This window comes from Choloepus didactylus, chromosome 15 (genome assembly GCF_015220235.1).
Source record: "Choloepus didactylus isolate mChoDid1 chromosome 15, mChoDid1.pri, whole genome shotgun sequence".
In the NCBI taxonomy this organism is placed as follows: Eukaryota; Metazoa; Chordata; class Mammalia; order Pilosa; family Megalonychidae; genus Choloepus; species Choloepus didactylus.
Window position 1 is genome coordinate 74225163 of NC_051321.1, and position 15198 is coordinate 74240360.

General features: G+C 48.7%; 1 protein-coding gene and 1 pseudogene across 4 annotated transcripts in view; one reads left to right on the plus strand and one right to left on the minus strand.

Moving 5' to 3' along the window:
• Positions 1-308: 308 nt before the first annotated feature.
• On the plus strand, positions 309-2190 carry LOC119510527 (annotated as a pseudogene).
• Positions 2191-12193: 10003 nt separating this feature from the next.
• The window catches only part of DLG5 (discs large MAGUK scaffold protein 5), a 135361-nt gene continuing 132356 nt past the window's right edge, over positions 12194-15198 (minus strand). For all 4 annotated transcript variants that reach the window (XM_037804541.1, XM_037804540.1, XM_037804539.1 and 1 more), the window contains one exon: positions 12194-13923. In XM_037804541.1, coding sequence (XP_037660469.1) covers positions 13820-13923 — 104 coding nt within the window. In that variant the 3' untranslated portion in view covers positions 12194-13819. The remainder of the gene's footprint in view (positions 13924-15198) is intronic.

Genomic DNA, 15198 nt, shown 5'->3' on the forward strand with positions numbered 1-15198 from the left:
GGAGTGGGGAAGAAATAGCAAGTAGGTAGTTATGATTTTGGTTAGGCGAAAATGTGAAGGGAGGTGTCACCCAGGTTTGATTTCTGTTTCCTTTTTTCACTTGGGGAGACATAAAAGTGTAACAGTGATTACTTCAAGTTAAGTAGAACTGGGGAGGGAATCACAACCAACTTTTTTCTAAGCTTTAATATAAAAAAGTTCAGAGACTGCTGCCTTTAGGCCTTGACTTCGCTCGGGCGGTGTGTCTGTCCCCGTGAGGTGCTGTCAGGTTGCCCGGAGTGGCGCTCAGAACTGAAACAACGAGCAGGATGAGTACACCCCAGGACCAGAGTGGCCGCTCCAGTAACAGAGAACCCCTTCTGAGGTGTGAGGCATGGAGGGAACTGGAGCTCGCCATTGGTGGAGTTCTCCGGGCCGAACAGCAAATTAAAGATGACTCACGAGCGGTCAAAGCTCAGATTCACAGCTGCATAAGCCGTCACCAGGAATGCTTTTGAAGCCGTGAGGCGTGGCTGTATGCACAGGTAGATCTCATTTGTCAGCTTAAAGAGGAGACACTTCAGCCCCAAGCCCAAAAGCTCTACTGGTTATTAGGCCACTTCAATTGTCTTATTCATCAACTGGAGCGCACCCAAAACAAGGAGCTAGCCAATTAAGTCTCTCTGTGTCTGGAAAGACTGGGCAGTTTGACCCTCAAACCCGAAGATTCCACTGTCCTACTCTTTGATGCAGATACAACTGCTCTGCACCAGACCATCACCACATTTGGGTCCCTCAAGACTACCCAAATCCCTGAGCACCTGATGACTCATGCTGGTTCATCAAATATCGGGCCCTTCCTGGAGAAAAGAGGTTATATCCCAATACCAGAACAGAAGCCATCATCCAGTACCACAGCTGTCCCCCTCGGCGAGTGGCTCCTCGGAAGCAAACCCGCGAATGGTCACCAGGCTCCTCACGTGCCCACTGCCAACCCCCAGGACTGGCTCTCCCCGCAGCAGACCCTGGAGAACAGTCAAACTGCCCCCAGAACCTGCTGTTTCTTCAGTAATGCAGGGGCAACCTAAAGGGCTTGGAAAACTGGCTCCTCAAGAGTCAGCAGCAAGAAGTTCCTGAAAAACCAAGTAACCAAAAGTGTAACAGCTATCCCACTGCCAGTTCTTTCTCCACTGAAGTTGAAAAAGTCAGCAACCTAGAGCTTCTTGATGTAGATGAGATGGACCTTTCTGATTGGCTGGTGGCTCCCCAGGAACCCTGTAAGCCAGAGAAGCCGGAGAGTGGTAGCTGTGAGACCAGTGAGAAGTTGAAGCTCTTGTCCCAGATTTTCCAGGAGTCCTATAATGTGAGTGATTGGATTGTCAAGCCTGAGTCCTGTTCCAGTTGTCAGGGCAACCAGCCCAAAGGTGTGGGGATTGAAAACCTGGGCAATCTGAAGTGCCTGAATGACCTAGAGCCCAAGAAACCACTGTCCACCCCCAGCAAGATTACTGAGGATTGGCTTGTCCACACACATCCAGAACCATATAAAGTAGAGGAGGTATGCAAAGCCAATGAGCCCTGCACAAGTTTTTCAGAGTGTGTGTGTGAAGCGAATTGTGAGAAGGAAGCTCTGTGTAAGTGGCTTCTGAAGAAAGAAGGAATGGGTAAAAATGGGATGCTGGTGGATCCAAAACCTGAGCCTGAGAAGTTTAAAGATTCCCTGAATATGTGGCTCTGTCCTTCCAGAAAAGAAGCAACAGAACAGGCTAAGGCACCAAAAGGCAATGGAACCTTTTAGAATTGCTGATTCCTTTCAAATCATAAGGAACAGTCCCTTGTCAGAATGGCTCATCAGATCTTGCAAAGAAGGAAGTCTCAAGAAGTGCCTGGTACCCAGGACAGAGCTGCCCAGGAAGTGGCATCCCCAGACAAACGTTTGTGAGCTCCACAGCTGCTTCCTGGTATCCTTTTAATACAGCTGACTGGGTCTTGCTAGGAAAGAATACAGGAAATTTCAGTCAGTTCTCTGGAGAAGACAAGCGGCTACTTCGAAAGAAGGCCCAAAAAGTATAAGTAACTTCTCCCCTGCAGGAGGAACGTAAATTGCCCCCAGATTGTTATGGCCTCCCAGCAGTTTGTGATCTCTTTGCCTGTATGCAGCTTAAAGTTGATAAAGAAAAGTGGTTGTACTGGACTCCACTACAGATGTGAAAAATGGAATACTAAGAGTCGAGCAACTTTTCTACAGATTATTGCACACCCATGAGCTGAGTGACTTGCCAAATCATTGTTTCTGGGTTTGACCAGTCAGCTTCTTTCCTTTCCTGCCTAATTTTGAACTAGTGAAGTCTTCAAATTACGAGTTACCATATAAAAGAAAAAGACTTTGTTAAATTGTTGTTGAGGTGATTCAGCTCCTTCTTACAGAAGCATTATTTAATTCACTCCCACAGTAGAAACACCACATCTGGTTGGATAGGTCTTTTTCCTTAGCCTCCTTAGATTGGGTTGTTGCTAGAAGTACATTAAAGCACTGTAGTTTTAAAAACGAAATGTTTCTGTGGAAAAGCGTGTTGATGTATCATAAAACTACTAAATTTCCCTTTTTGATGAACTTCTTGTTTCCTTTGCTATGGATTTTCTTCCATTAGTGGTATGAAATGACATATATCACACAAATAGTCTTGCTAATACAGTGATTTTCTTCCTTACCAAAATGTGTATCAATAATCTTGGCAATTTTTGACATTAATTACAAAGTATTTTAGCCTATTTGTCAGTTTTACATTACTGCAAAATTTCTCTTCATTCCCTTTCTAAAATGTTATTGAAGCGTCCAATGAGCGCTTGTAGAAGGGTTCTGTATTATTTCAATACCATATTCAGTGTAGTCCTAGCCTCTTTCAAAATATTCTGCTGACCTACAGGCAAAAGGGCCTCAGTGTTATCAAAAAGCAAACAGGTGAAGACATAGGAAATATAGGACTTGAACTATTCACTCTTACAGGGATGGTTGGTGCATTCTGAGTAAATGGAAGACGAACCGCTGAGCTTGGCACCTGGTGCTTTAACTAGGGATGCACTGTGTGTCCTCTCACTGCAAGCACAGCATGCTGGCACCTCCGAAAGTACGATGCAGTGATATTTTCGTGAATAAGCTGTTTTGAACACTTGTGTCTTGGAGCTTTTATTGAAGTTTTATGAAAACTATCGATGTGTTTTCTCAATCTTCTTAGTCATGTCCATACTTTAAGTTTCTCAGCAGGAGAGAGTGGATTTATGTTTTAAAGTTCTCGAAAATGAGATAGTTCTCTTCTAGGCTTTTAAACTATTGTTTGAAACCTCTCAACTGCCTATGTATTTTGGAAATACTTTTTAAGTTTGTGATATGGCCACCTAGAAATTAGCCCTTTTGGGAAAACTTCACAGTCCCAGTGTCATTGCCATATTAGCTATACTAGAATTCTTAGAACCACAGCTAAAGAGAGTCTGTTTTTTATCCCCCCACAGACACCATTTAGAACTATAATGATAAAGGTGTTTGGTAAAAACTTTATATATATATATATATATAGTTCAAACATGGTCCAGCCTAATTTCTTTTGTAATGAAAACTTATACACCCACCACCTCAATCTAAAACAGATGACAGTTTGCCACAGTCACCGTGATATTTTTCGCCAAACCGTTTCAAAGGAAATGACCTTAGCTACTGCATCTCTGAAGAGCTGAGCGCACATTGCCACAGCACGTTCCCCTACAGAATTCAATCAGCACCCTCACATGCTAATTCCCTAGTAACGCTGAATGCAGGCCATATCCAAATGTCCTCTATTGTCCCCCAAAAGTCCTCTCTAACTTTTATCTTCATCTAAAACAGCTCCCCTCCCCTCTACACACATCTTTCTTTTTGTATGCACGGCATTGAAGAGACCAGGTCACTGTTGCAGAACAACTCACATTTTAGATTTGCTGGATCGCTTCTTCATGGCATCTCTGGCATCTTGTACTTCTCTTCCATAAACTTTCTGTAAACTGGCAGTTGGACCTCAAGGTTTGATTGGATCCAGGCTATGCATTTTTTGCTGGAACACGTTGCGGCTCATCAGGTGACCCAGCACCCGGTGGTTTCCGCGTTAACTGATGCGGGGTGATCACAGAGCAGGTGGGGATCACCAGATCTCTCACACTGTCAGAGATGACAGCCTCTTTTACTTTTCATTTCAAACTCTGCTATACTGTTTGCCTTTCTGACATGTGCCCATAATATTAATATTTGCAATAAAAAAAAGGTTTCATTTTTAATCAGAAGTTACTTTAGAACTTATTTTCATCTCAAATAAGTGCTTCCAAGCATGTAATTTCAAGTCCAGATTTGAATACCTCGCTTGATACATCAAAATAATGTTCTGTTGTTTTAAAATAACAAGGTTTGGCTCTCTTTTCATTTAATTCCTATATGAATAAAAGATGGCTACAATAGAATACCGATTAAAAAAAAAAAAAAAAAGGAGTTTTAACCGTGGGGAAATTTCAAGTATATAGCCCATGAATATTTCCTGTTATATGGCGCACAGTAGGTGTCATGCAGACATTAAAGACCATTCCCTTGGCAGTGCACACCCCACAAGATGACTGGGGGCGTCACTCAGGTTACATTTGGTTACGTCTGGCAGCGTGTCCTAGTACCTGCACACACCCCCGCCCCCTGCCAGCACTGTGGCACTGTGTGGGTGCTGTCCACTGGGGTGTCGTCCATGTGTCACAACCCTTGGTGGGATCTGCCCAGCCCTCTCCCTCCTTCTGTGGCCAACACATGCTCTTCCCATACTTGCAAGGACCTTTGGGTAACGCTTGGTGTCCCCTTTCTCCCAGCCCCTCCCTTCCTGTCTCAAGGTCTCGCCCAACCCATCAGGCTCAGAATAGCAGATCAGCAGCGAGATTCTTCTCTGTTGAATTCAAGCAGAAAATCTCCAGCCTCCTATAACAATGGTGTACACACTGGACATTCCATGGATGGAAATCAGAAACACAACTCCCAAAGCAGGGGACACAGTGTGGGCATAAAGGAGGACTTCAAATTGGGCTCAATGTAAAACTTTTTAAATACATATAAATACATAGATTTTCTTTTACGGCCTTAGAACTGTAAATTCATGAACTAATAAATCCCCATTGTAAAAGGTTTCTGGTTTATTGCATTTCAGCAGCCTTAACAAACCAGAATATTGTACTTCATATATATTGCTTTTTTACAAATGAAGTTTTGCGGCAACCCTGAGTCGAGCAAGTCTTTCAGCACCGTTTTTCCAAAAGCATGTGCTCACTTCATGTCTCTGTGTCACATTTAAATACGTATTTTTAAAGCCCCATTCACTGTTCTCAACTGCGTATAAAAAACAGGAAATGCTGATGGTGCACCTAGAGCCAGAATTGCGCTCCCCACAGCCTCTTCTGAGGGGCTGCTTGGCATCCCCCACCACTTGTCAGGAAGCAGGCTCCCAGGAGATGGGGACCGATTTTCCCTGCCCTCGGCCACTGGCCTGGTGGCTCTCTGCATTTTGGTCTCCGTGACCAAGGCCGAGACAGTAGTCAGGGCAGAGCCAGAGCAAAAGACACCACCAGTATTTTGGTATTTTGTGTTATGTGAAAAAATTAAAATACAGAATACTGTGAATTCTCCCATCAAGGTAAGAAAGGGGAGAAAGGAAGATTCAAATTTGACTTAGCTTGTATGTGCATAAAGCAGCAATAGAAATAAATAAACTGATTACTAAAGAATGTGTACCTTTGGGATGAGGGGTAGAAGCGGGACACCTCGGTGTAGACTACTTTTACATCATTTTTACTTTGGAAGCAACTCTCCCGCCACCACCCCACCCCACCCCCTGCCCCACTCCCCACACACGAACCCTTCAGGAAGGTCTGATCGCCAAATCCTTCCAGAGACAGGTCTTCTAAGCCAAGGAGATCCTGAAATCCTTTATCCACCCCGCCCCCTCCTTCACAGCTGAGGGATAAAGAAGGATGCACACCTGGAAGGTCGCAGGTGGTGGGGGTCGGGTGGGAGTGGGGATGGGTGTCATCTGAGGCCATGTGAATTCGGAAGCCTTTCTTTCTGGCACTTCCCATGGTGGCCTGGTCCCCCCTTTCCCCTGGTCTCCCCCACTGCGCCCCTCTGGCTTTTCTTCATCCCCACATAGTGAGAAACCCGCCTTCTCATCTTCAAGGATACTTACTGGACATGCACCTTTTAGATTCAACTCTGAGAGTTTTGGTTTTGAATAGACAATTGTATTCACCACAGATGAAGAGCCCCTCAAGCAGGAGCTTCATGGAGACCTGCCTGCTGGGTCTTGGCCCCGTGGTCCTTAGATCTAATAGATTCATTGGAAAGTTATGAAAAAAATGCAATTTTTAAAAATATGATAAGAACAAGGGAATTGTTCAGAATGTATAAATGATGTTGGTGAGAGTAAATAGTTAATATACTGCAAACACAAAAATAGAAAAGCATGGCACTGATCCTTAAGGAAAAAAAAATGTAAACTTCCAAAATGCAAAAGTTAAGCATATACTCTCTTCATTCTAATTCTTGCAGATAACCTTCCCCCCCCAAAAAAAATGTTAGTCAAAAATTTGAGAACCACAGTCACTTCTAGTCAAATACATTGCGGTTTTTAGATTTAGCATTTTTATGTTTCCGTGGGGAACCAATACCAGCACACATTGTCGCTGAGCTTGAAGCAGCTTCTGATTCTGTTCTTTAAAGAAAAAAAAAAAAAGAAAGGGATTATCACGTGCTCAAGAGGTGCACGGTGAGGTCGATCGAGTCCCCAGGTGAGCTGGGGATGGGGGGAGACCGGGACCTTCCACCCCACTCTTGTTGGCATCTCCATCCACCTTTAGCTGCCTTAAATGGGGGTAGATGAAAGTAGCATAGAAGCGTCTATGATGACAAATTTAAATACCTCTATAAATCCAAACAAAAACAAATGACGTAATCTAAGCGCCGGTTTGGGGGAAACTGGTTCAATGACTGGGAAACCCACTGTGATGGCTTTTTTGATGTGTCAACTTGGCCAGGCTACAGTCCCCAGTCAGTCACACACTCAGCTCGGTGGCGGAATGAAGGTATTTTGTAGGTGGAATGAAAGCCCCTCATCAGCCGACTTTGAGAAGGGAATGTCCTGGATAAACCAGGCCAGTCTGCTTCCGTCAGTTGAAAGGCCTTAAAAGCAGCTGTAGCAAGGAAGAGAAGAAACTCTGCCTGTGGACAACAGCTCTGGCCGTGCCTGGAGGGTTCCCTCCTGTTTGTGATCTTTGTTTCCGGACATCCTGCAGACCATCCTGCAGACTGTGACCTTCTCTTGACTGCCAGCCACAGGGCTTTAGGACTTGCTTAGTCAGCACCCGCCATCTCATAAGCCAACACCCTATAAGAAATGTATACACATTTCGTGCTGGGTCTTATTGCTTCTGCAGCTCCAGCTGAACCCTGACTGACACCCTCCAACTGGAACAGGACGCTGCTGTTTAAAGGAATGAGGTACTCAAGTCCCCTCCGAGAACCCAATAAACAACAGTAAAATAATACTAAAGGAATACGAGGACGTACAAACCTCACTTCTGGGTTAAGGAAGTGTTAGGCAGTACCCCACCCCTGCCCTTAGGAATTCTGCAAGTTTGCGATAATGTTTACAAGTTGAAACTTTCCCACCTCCCAAGTCCCCACTCCCAAGCTCTTGCTCTCAAGCCAGCCAATGGAAACTTGCCAGCTACCACCTTCCCCAAAGCAGCCACTGAGGAACTGCTGATCTAGACTTGCCAGGTCCCCGTCCCTGGACAAAAAACTTCCAGCCAACCACCCTATATAAGCCCTACTGTTCCCCTTGCTTGGGGCTGGCGCAGTGTTAGGCTTCAGCCCACCTGTGCAGAGTTGAATTTTGGTCTCTTCTCTTCCCGATCGAAAACCCTAACAGGAAGCAGACTGATACATATACTTAATTTTGTGCCTCCTGAAACGCCATGAAAACATGGTAAATACAGAAAAAGGACTGCTTTTAAAAAGACGTAAGTCTAAAAGGCAGCTGAAGAAGCAACAGCAGCGAAATCATTTTAGAACCTGGAAAGCAGACGGACCAGTGACAGATTACCTAGCAGCCCCGAGAATGCCAAAGGCCAGAGCTGCAGAGGAGAAAGCCAAGAATCTCCAATGGCAGGGAACTGCCGCATGGTTTCTTCTAGAACTTGAGTGAAGGAATGAGTAAAACTGGGTGGGAAACAGATGCCCAGACTCCAAGCGACAGGGCTCCTGGCTCTCCCTCCACTCGCCAGAGGGAAGGAGGTTTATCCCTCGGAGTGAAAGAGGATTTCTGGAGTAAGGGACCAGGCACGGCTTGGAGCATGGGTACCCCACGGACACAGCTGGGCCAAAGGATCGGATGCTGCCCTACAGGGAGCTGAATGCAAAGCGCCAAAGCACCCAGCCCTCTTCCCCCACTGGGCTCACAAAATTTGCCAGCCCGCCCTCCAGTCAGGACAGGAAGACTCCAGAAGGAAGACTGAGATTCCCCAACAACAGTTCAGCCCGTGGGTTCTGTAATTTTCCCTCCTCCACGCTTGTCGGTAGCAGACACCTAAGGATTACCAGACACCCGAGGTTAAAGCTGCTAATTTAAAAAAATGTAATGAATAAATAAAACCACCCTGGAAGAAACAGAATATGTGGGAAGAAGAAAAGAACGATTCTATTTTCAAACCACAGAAGGTTCTATACCCAGAAACCAATTACAGGATACTATAATAACAGGTTTTCAGAAAATACAAGAGTGCTTGGAAATTAAAAACATTAAAACTGAAAAATTCAAGCAAAGAACTCAAAAGATAAAAATAGGGGGAATCTCTCCGAAGGAATAAGAAAAAGACAAAATGATGCCAGGTCAGAAAACGAGGGGACCAGTCCAGGCTCGCCAACGTACGAGCGAGAAAAGCTCCAGAAGGAACAGGGAAAGCCACCCAGCAGCTGTGAGCCCAGCCTCGGGGTCCAGGCCTCCTTTCCCAGTCTTCTTGACGCCCATGTGCCCCTCAAGAGGCCACGGCCAACACAGGATTTGCTACTTTTTTCTTGATCCAGAACTTTCCTAGAAAACGGTGCAGGGAGATGGTCAGAGTAATCACCTTCCTGTGGAGAAAGGATTCAGACCTGGATTAACCTTTTCTCTTCCTTCACAAATGACACAGCAAACAGGAGGGCGCTCTAAGGAGGGCAGGACATGAAAATCGAAGAAACCAATCACGGAAATTCCCAGGAAATTCTCAGGAATATAGGGGAGAGGTGCCAGGGTGACAGCTGGAACTTGGAGGACAAGCTAGTGGCTTTGGGGCAGGGCCTCCAGCCAGGGGTGTCGGGAGCTGCCAGTGCCACGGTCCCTGCGGCCTCTGTGCCTGCTTTGCCAGCATCCGACCCGGGTGAGGCTTCCTGGCCCAGAGCTTGACTGGCACTGCGGGGGCCCTGGTGACGGGCTGGTGAACTTCCTGATCTCCAGACCAGCGGAGGTCCCCACCTCACCCCACAGAAGGGTTCAGCTCTGACGTGCTCCTGGAACCTAGAGGACAGCCGTAGAGGGGCGCGTAGAAGCGGACAGAAGCAGCCCGCTCCCTCCGACCCTCTTTCCGCAGAGCAGCTGGCACCGTGCCTGGGGACAGTGCAGGCGTGCGTCCTGATGGTGGTGGCCCATGCTCCCCCAGAAGGGGCTCTCAACTCCCCTTGAAGACGGGGCTGTCCCCGCACAGCTGGGTTTATGCTTGATGCTCAGTTCCCAAAACTGAACAATACATTGTTTCAAGATACCTCTATAGTGGGTAAAATGATACAGGAAAGCAGGAAAACGATTGAACCCTAAGTCAGGACAGGGCTTACTTGGGGGAGAAGATGAGGGATTGACCTTGGTGGGGGCATGGGGGGCTTCTGGGATACTGGTGCTGTTCTCTCCCTCAGTGTAGACGATACAGGCACTGTTCGTTTCATCCTCCACTATAATATCCCCTTGTAGTGTATATGCTCTTCTGCACATGATACCTTTCAGTTGGGAAAAAAAATCCCAAAGACATAGACCCGTAACGGCAAGGAGAACTGAAGGGGAATAACTGACGGAGAACAAGAGGCCAGAGACTAAATCCTGAAGGTGCAAGCAAATGAGGGAGCATGGATGGACAAGACTGGCCGAGGAAACCCACAGGCCAGGGAGCCAGTGGGAGGGAGCAGTGGAGACGTGGCCCGACTCCCCGGGTCCTCTTCCCAGGCCCCTCTGAGAGGACCACCGTTCCAGCGCCAGACCGTGCAGGCTCCCTGGTTTTGAGACCATGCCTGCTCTGGGCCCCACCCTGCACCGCCTCTTGCTTCTCTCCATCCTTGGCTTCCGGGTCCCAGGTGGTCCTCTGCCAACCCCCCAGGGAGCACAGCTCAGCTTCCCAGAGTAAAACTCCGGGCTGGGCGGCTGTTCTGTCCGGCCTCAGGCCTCTGTCTTAACTGCTGCTCCTCAGCGTTAGGTATCAGGGTGTCTCCTGCACCTCAGAAGAAAAAGTCACAGTGGGTCAAGGCTGCTGGAGTTTTCCTCAGCCTCTGAAAGACCACAAGTGAAGCGGAGTCCATTGCTGCCTCCCCCACATCACAGAATCATAGATGGTGTTTCGGGAAGGGGCCCTAGACGTCGGCTAGTCTTCACTGTCTTTGGAGGCAGACGTGCTGAGGCCACGAGTCAGCACCACTTGTCCAAGGCCTTGTGTCGTGGTTAGAGCTGAAAGTCAGCTCTGCCTCTCTGACTTCTCGGCTGGGCCATTCTAGAACGATCTAGAATTAGAAGGATGGTGTCTGCATAAGACAGATGCCAACTCGGGGCAGAGGTCATCTGGCTGTGGCACCACCACCCCACCAAGCACGAGGTCTGGGTGGCTTCGAGACCAGCTGCACGTGGGCAGGGGTGAACCCCCTCTGCTCGGCCTTGCCTGGCAGCGTGTCTGGGGAGCTACCCTGCAAGGCCTTAGTGGACCCAGATAAACATTCTGTGATTTCAGTGATGTAACTGGCCCACCATTTTAAAAAGGCATAGTGTGTCTTCCCTTGCAATCATAAAAGAAAACCAGATACATTGCAGAAAATTTGGAAAATACAGAAAAGTCTAAAGAAGAAAATAAAATCACTTGTAAGGCTGGATTTTGGCATCATAACTGAACTCTTTAACATTAACTGCTCCTAAATAGTAGCCATGACCCCTGCTCCCACACCACCCCCCTCCTTCCCCATTTGCTGGGTGGGTGACTTAAAATCTGGGGAGCAGCTGCCATGCCCCGAGAACGGCTCTGGGTCTGGGCCATGGCGGTACAGGGCCAGGCACTCGGGCAAACGCAGGCAGAAGGGGGTAGGGTCTGCCCTGGCTCCCACCCCTTCTCAGCAACAGAGGCCAGCACAGTTCTGCGAAGCCCCTCGCCACGGGTGAGGCCAAGACTGCAGGTCCACGGTGGAGGGAAGGACAAGGAAGGCACCAACACCAGCTCTGTACCCACTGACCCGGTCACCAGGCCAGCACAAGGCTTTTCTAGAACATGCTGCCCTCATGCCCCTCCAAATACAAAGAACAGGGAAAGAGGTCTCTGCTCTGCCTCGAGCCTCTGGGCATTTAACGAGGCCAGTTCTGGCTTCCCGGTCGCCTCAGGCCAAGCCTTCCCAGCACCCTGGAATATGGACTTTCAGGCCCACCTGAGCTGGCCTGGAGAGCTCTGAGACTCTGGCGTCCCGACCCTCCCTCCCGATGCAGCCCCCGAGGCGGGGCTTGGCCTGGGCAGCTCCTCTTGCAGGTGGATCCCTGACTGAGACGCCCAGCGCACTTAGCTTACGTTGCTTTTTGCCACCCAGCCCAAATGTGCAGGCCTGCCTGTGAGCACCTGAGGGCAGGCTTGAGGCTGACCCCAATCAGCTGCCTGGGGTGACCGGTGCCACAGCCAGCGCTGGACGGAGGGGAGGAGGGATTCGGACAGAGGCGGATGTGGGTGAAACGGCCTCCTGATCATCATGCCAGCTGGAGAGGACCTCACACATCAGCCACTCGGGGCCACATTCTGCAGAGGAGAGCTGTGTTGAGGTTAGGAAAAAGGGGAAGTTGAGGAAGCGGGAGGAGATGGAACCCAGTGAAACACAGGAATCTTCACACACAAGTTATAGAAATTGACCTTTATTTGTTGTACTAAAGTCTGTATAACTTTTGATACAAAGTAACATTTTAGTACAGAAAATCCCCGTCTGCCAGAACCGTACCTTGTCTGCCTACGCGTACCACCCTCCCAGCCCAGCGCAGCCTGCCGCTTAGGAAAACCAGCCCCCGAGGGCTCTGAAGGGAATACGGCAAGACCTAGTCTACAGTTTTTAATTGTCTGAGCTAGAAAACTTGTACCTGTAAAACAAAGGACAGCATTGAGGACTGAAACTTCTTTTTGAACAATTGTGCAAGAAAATATATCCCTTTTTAAAAAAAAAAAAAAAGTCAGTAATGGCTAAACTACAATCTAGTGTCTAGAATTACAAAGAATAAAATGAAATCAAAGATTTCTTGCTCGGAAAATGAAATGTCAGGAGCAGTATGAAAATACAGGGCATGTCCCATGACCCGCAGAGCCCGGGACAGTACCTAACAGGAAACAGCTGAAGGAGGAAACACAGCGAATCTTCAGCCAGAGACACCCGGTGTCAGAAGTGCAAAACAAACCCCCAACGGACACATCTTGGAGGAGCACCGTCCATACCAAGCGGGCTCTAACCAAGACTAAAGAGACCCCAGATTTCACTTTTAGATTCGTGACAGTGACAACACTCATGACCACACTTCCCCTAAAAAGCTCTCAATGCAAAGACTGAAACAGGGACGTTTTCATGTCAGAAAGAGCTGAAGTGCTCACCGCAGTCTAAAGCCTACAATTTACAAGTTACCCTGCAAAAATTCCACCACTCAAGGCTGTCACAAATTGCAGGCCCTAAAAAGGACCCAGTGGCCCACCCTGGCCCTCACTTAACACCCTGTCCTGAACCTAACTGTGTCATCGTGAACCCACGAAGCTCTGCGGGATGGGAGAGAATGCTTAAATAGTAAACGCGGGTGGAGGCAACATGAGAGGACGTGGAAAGCAGGAGAGGAAACTAGAGAGGTGAGTTTACAAGACCGCCAAAGGAGTCTTCCCCCTCTGCTGCAGGAAGGGGGGAAAATGCTGCCACTGGCAAGTCGACGCGACAAAGGCACTGGATCTGCCACCCCAGATGGCCCAGGCACCTGGGGTCGCGATGTCCTTCCTGGAGAGGGGCCGTCTAGGGGCAGCCCTGGTCCCACCGGGAACCTCCCAGGGCAAAGCAGCCCCTGATGTGGTTCCGGAGTCGTTTTGTTGACAGCAGGTAAAGCAACACCAAAGCGACAGAGGGGTCAGATGGGTGGGGGGCTCGGCACCAACAACACAAAGCCGTTCAAGTAAACAGAAACCACCAAATACTTAGAAAAGGTTTGTAAACTTGTGATCTGGAAGGTTCTCTTTGCAGCATCTCTGATTGGCTAGCGAAAGAAAGGCTGGTGTTGAACCCCTCTGCTGGAAGTCTTTTGTGTCTTAAAGCACATGGGTGAGAGAAAAGCAGTCTGCTCCCCGGGCCTGGGTCCGTTTGGCTGCTGCCTTCTCTACTGGTGGGATCCTTTCCCTTCAGGCTCACATACAGACCTTCCTCTGGTTTTAGTCGCTAAAATGAGCTGGGCCGCGTATTTACGTTGGCAGAGTAGGTGCAGTCACTTCACAGGATGCTGTTCCCCTATAGCGCGCAGGCTGGGACCCACAGGACTTTATTCTGTTCCTGATGGACCACTGCCAGGATTTGGGTGCAAATGCTCGAAAGGGCTCCTCCCTGGACAACCCCTGCAAAGAGATCCCCCCCCCAGACACACACATTCAGCTCCGAGGAAGAGCCTGGGTTTCCAAGGCCTCTCCGGGGCCTGCGCTGGGCTTTTCTGGCACTCCTGCCCCACGCCCACCCCACTCTCCTCTGTCAAGCAAGAAGACGGGGGATTGAGTGGAATGCAAATCAAGTCCTGCTTCTCATCTGTCCTCCAATCAACTGTTCAGTGCGGCTCGGTCAGGCTCCAATGTACCCTGTAACATGGGTGTCCAGAACTGACCACATACAGGTACTGCCCACCCTGCCCCAATAATACCCTGGGGGGCGCGGGTGCCCAGGCTCACAATGGGGGGGCTTCAGCACACCGGAAAGCAGGTTGGCGAAGGAAGAGGGGGTGCTGTGTGGTCCACAGGGCAGAAGGATTGTAGAGGGAGCAGGGATGAGTTTAAGGAGTCAGGAGTCCTGGGCTCAGAGAAGATTCCAGCCAGGACCATGAAGCGTGTCCCACTCTGGGCTGGCTCTGCCCTGGAAGTGTGCAGCCCCACGGGTTTGGTGGACACCAGACCAGGGCCACACACAGGGCGTCCCCCAGGACAGCGCTGGTTGACAAGCTGCCCCGGCTGCAACAGGGGTGTGCAGAAACTGACAGCGAGTGTTTAGAAACTGCCATAGAAATTTTGACAGAATTATTTTATGTCAGTTGAATCTAACCTAAAAAAATGAGGTTTTGTGTTTTGTATGTTTGGGGGATTTTTAAGTTTCGTTTATCTGGTAATTCATTTTTAATGTATTAGGCAAAAGCCCGTGAGGGACTAGAAATTAAGACACACATGCAAACACCCAGGTTGGTCCTTCCCAACGGGTTGCGCAACACACCCCACAATTTAACTTCATTGCCCTCTCCTCTCCATGACCAAGCGTTAACCCCTACAGAGGTCTGATTTTATGTAAGAGGCTGAAAACCAGGAATAAAACGGCAGCAGGAAATCGGAGCCATGGTTTTCTTGGTTTTTTTGTTTGTTTGTTTATTTGTTTCAAAGCCCAGAGATGGGTTTTCTTCCCAAAACCTCACGACTGACACTGGCCACCGAGAGCCAGATGGCCATGGCCCCCACACTGGTGCTGGCTGCTCGCCAGGGGCTGCTGGGACCCCCGGGCTATGGGGCTCTGGAGCTGCACCACATGGGGCCTGGCCCACGAGACAGAGCTGCTCCCTCCTGTGTAAGAATGTGGGTGAGAAAGAGCAGACAGGGACTAGAGACCTAGCTTCAGAAAACTTTTCATTTCACTCTTTA